This window comes from Malurus melanocephalus, unplaced genomic scaffold, assembly GCF_030028575.1.
Source record: "Malurus melanocephalus ecotype Western Australia unplaced genomic scaffold, MMel_1.1 scaffold_790, whole genome shotgun sequence".
Classification (NCBI taxonomy): domain Eukaryota; kingdom Metazoa; phylum Chordata; class Aves; order Passeriformes; family Maluridae; genus Malurus; species Malurus melanocephalus.
In genome coordinates this window covers 42551-45463 of record NW_026624022.1, presented here as the reverse complement: position 1 = coordinate 45463, position 2913 = coordinate 42551, and the positions used below count along the sequence as shown (strand labels likewise).

Genomic DNA, 2913 nt, shown 5'->3' with positions numbered 1-2913 from the left:
TACCTTCTCAGCTTTGCCATAGTATTTCAGGGGTCCATCAGCCTGGGAGAAGCCATCCACCTCCGAGATGCAGTCCTTGTACTTGTGCCCATCGATGCAGCACTCGATGAACTCCATGCTGTTCTCTGTCAGTGTGCCTGTTTTGTCTGTGAACACGTACTCCACCTGCAAGCACCAGGAGCTGCCTTGCTGCACCCCAGCCCCAGGGTGGGGCAAGGAGCCCGCAAAAACAGAGCCTGGGGTGTTTTAGTACATTTGTGCCAATGCTGCTACCCTAATCTGACCCTGCAAAATGAGGCCAGTGCCCCACTACATCACTGAGCAGTTCTGTTCCACTCCTCAGAGCAGCTCCTTTGCCTTTCAGACTATGGCATAGACAGCAGGAGGCACCTTCTGAAGACATAAAATCAGTCTCCAGGTTCTTTGCTTTCCCCTCATCCTCTTCCTTGGGTCCTTTGCTATAGCCCCAGTGCTTATAGAACTGCTGCTGCAGGCCTGCTGCCTCTTCTGGGGGCTTCTCATCTGTTTTCCAATTAGCTAATTGCTATTCCAAACATATTTTTATTATTGTTTTTAAAGCAAAGTCAAGAGCAGGAGGCACTACACATCCCCTGCACTGGTGTCTGGTGGTGCAGATCAGAAAGGGAAGCCTGAGCTGTGCAGGTTTTGCCCCAGCAAGGCAGAGGCAGCAGAGCTGCACGTGCTCTGCACGCCCAGGGAGATGACTGGGCAGACATGYTCATTAATCCTCAAAGAGACAGAGGATTTTTAATTTTTAATTGAAGCATTGAAAGCAAAGCACCCTGACACGCAGAGCGCTGCGCCTGATATTGCCCAATATGGAAACAATTGGCGTGACCCAATTCCTGCTCTTTCATGCACTATTTATAACCTTATCTGTTCCACAGAGCCCAGGCAATCACACTGAATGGAAAGTGCCACCAAAGMGGGAGAATTGGGGCCTGAGGGGACTGCCAGGGATTGCCACAAGAAGGAGGGAGGACATTTCCACCCCCATTTGCAGCCAGACAGATGCAAACACAGCAGCTCTGACCTGCCCCAGCTCCTCGTTCAGGTCCGACGTGTTCACCAACGCTCCCTCCTGAATTTCCTCATCGTACATCTCTTTGTCCCAAGAGATGAAGAARGAGCCCAAGAACTTCTGCATCTCTACTGTAACGTACATGGAGACAGGGATAATGAAATTGAAGAGGACCATGAAGGACAGGAAATCCGTGAACATCCGCAAGACCTGCAAAGGAGAGAGGAGACAATGTGGCCTGTGGCTGGCAGGACCACAGGGTTAAATGGGAAAAAACAGCATGAAAATGAACAGCTAAAAGGCTCAATCCCATTTTCCTCTAGCACAGAAAAATCTTACTGTCTTCTGCAGGTGTACCAGGTTATCATACACATTACATCTCACTGTTTCATACTGACCAAAACAATGTTTTACCCAGGCATATCCCTCTTAAGAATATTCTGCTACAGGCTCCTCCTGATCCCAGGCCACCAGAAAAAAGGAGCAGTGGCTTGAGACCAGTCAGGCTATGGCAAGGGCACWGGAGATGCAGTGACACCCCTGTAARWCCCCCTCAATAACCCMTGAAATAAAGATCTCTRYACTCTCACACTCCCTCTCTCAGGCTTCACTGCCCACGTCCTGGCAATGGAACAAACTGCTTGACATGGCCTCAATTTAAGTTTACCTAYTCAAAGCTGAAAGATAGCTCGAGTTCAGATAAGGACCCAGGTCAAATAAGCTGCATTTCTATATTACACAGTATTTATTTATGCYTTGCCCTGCTCCACACAAATATCACTGCACACAAACATGAGAGGCACAAAAGAAACACGAACAGCAGGAGAGACCGAAGGAAACAACACCACTTTCTGTGAGCAAACAGAACTGGCAGCAGGCACTAGCAGATTAAATAAAACAGCCAGAAGAAGTAAAGCTGGAGAAGGTGCTGGAACACAAATCCACTTACCTTGAACGTCTCTCTCTCTTTTTTAGTCTTTTCGTTGTACCAAGGCTCATCATTAAATGGATTACTCTGCCAGACGTATTTCAGAGTCGTGCACACAGTGGCCTTGCCCAACAGGATGCACAAATACACTATCAAGAAAGCGTTGATAGATCTGAAAAACAGGGTTCTTTTTTAAATCCTTTCAGCTATTTTTGTACAGAAAATCACAGAAATAGGCAGGAACAAAACTTCCTTACTTTTAAGAAGGGAATTACAGAACAAGTGCTTTTGACACTGCTGTTATTCAGTGTCAGGTTCATATATTTTAACATTATTTTGCTTTTAAATAAAAAAAAGCTACTAAATGAAGCTGCTTCTTGCAAGATATGCTTTATCAAACACCCAGATTTTTCTATGCAATCAGAGAGCATCTGAAACAAAAGGCAGCAGATTAAGGGATTATTTCTGTACAAATCATCCATTAAAAAAAAAAACCCAAATCCAACAGGTTTTAGCGATTTTTTTYCTGAACATAAATACTCACTTTTCTACTGCAGACCGTTTCTGAGATTTCCCTTGGTAGTTGAGAGCCATTTTTGTTTCCATTCCAGTATAGACTGCAACTCCTGCAGGGGATCAAAGCAGGGCTCATGAGGGACTCGCAGCCCAGAGGGACCCAGCTGGCACTTGGCCATCAGGGCATCGGTGTTTACATCAAACTGCAATCCCAGCTGAACAGAGGCAGCACCCGAGGACTGCTCTGCCACAGAAACCTCAGCAGTGTAATTGCAGGGCTCCCAGAGCACTGAGCAGGACCCACAGATCACAGACAGGCAGAAACAGCACCAGTCACCCACCACTGGTGCCACCCTCCAGCACCAGGGACTGTCCCTGCTCCTGGCACGTGTCCAGCACAGCATTTGGGAACAGCTCCCTGCTCATC

General features: G+C 47.1%; 1 protein-coding gene across 1 annotated transcript in view; it reads right to left on the bottom strand.

Moving 5' to 3' along the window:
* Positions 1-2913, bottom strand: part of ATP11C (ATPase phospholipid transporting 11C) — a 42239-nt gene that overhangs the window by 21163 nt on the left and 18163 nt on the right. Inside the window, 5 exon segments of the mRNA XM_057385114.1 lie at positions 4-165; positions 1055-1252; positions 1992-2142; positions 2515-2602; positions 2605-2701. Coding sequence (XP_057241097.1) covers positions 4-165; positions 1055-1252; positions 1992-2142; positions 2515-2602; positions 2605-2701 — 696 coding nt within the window.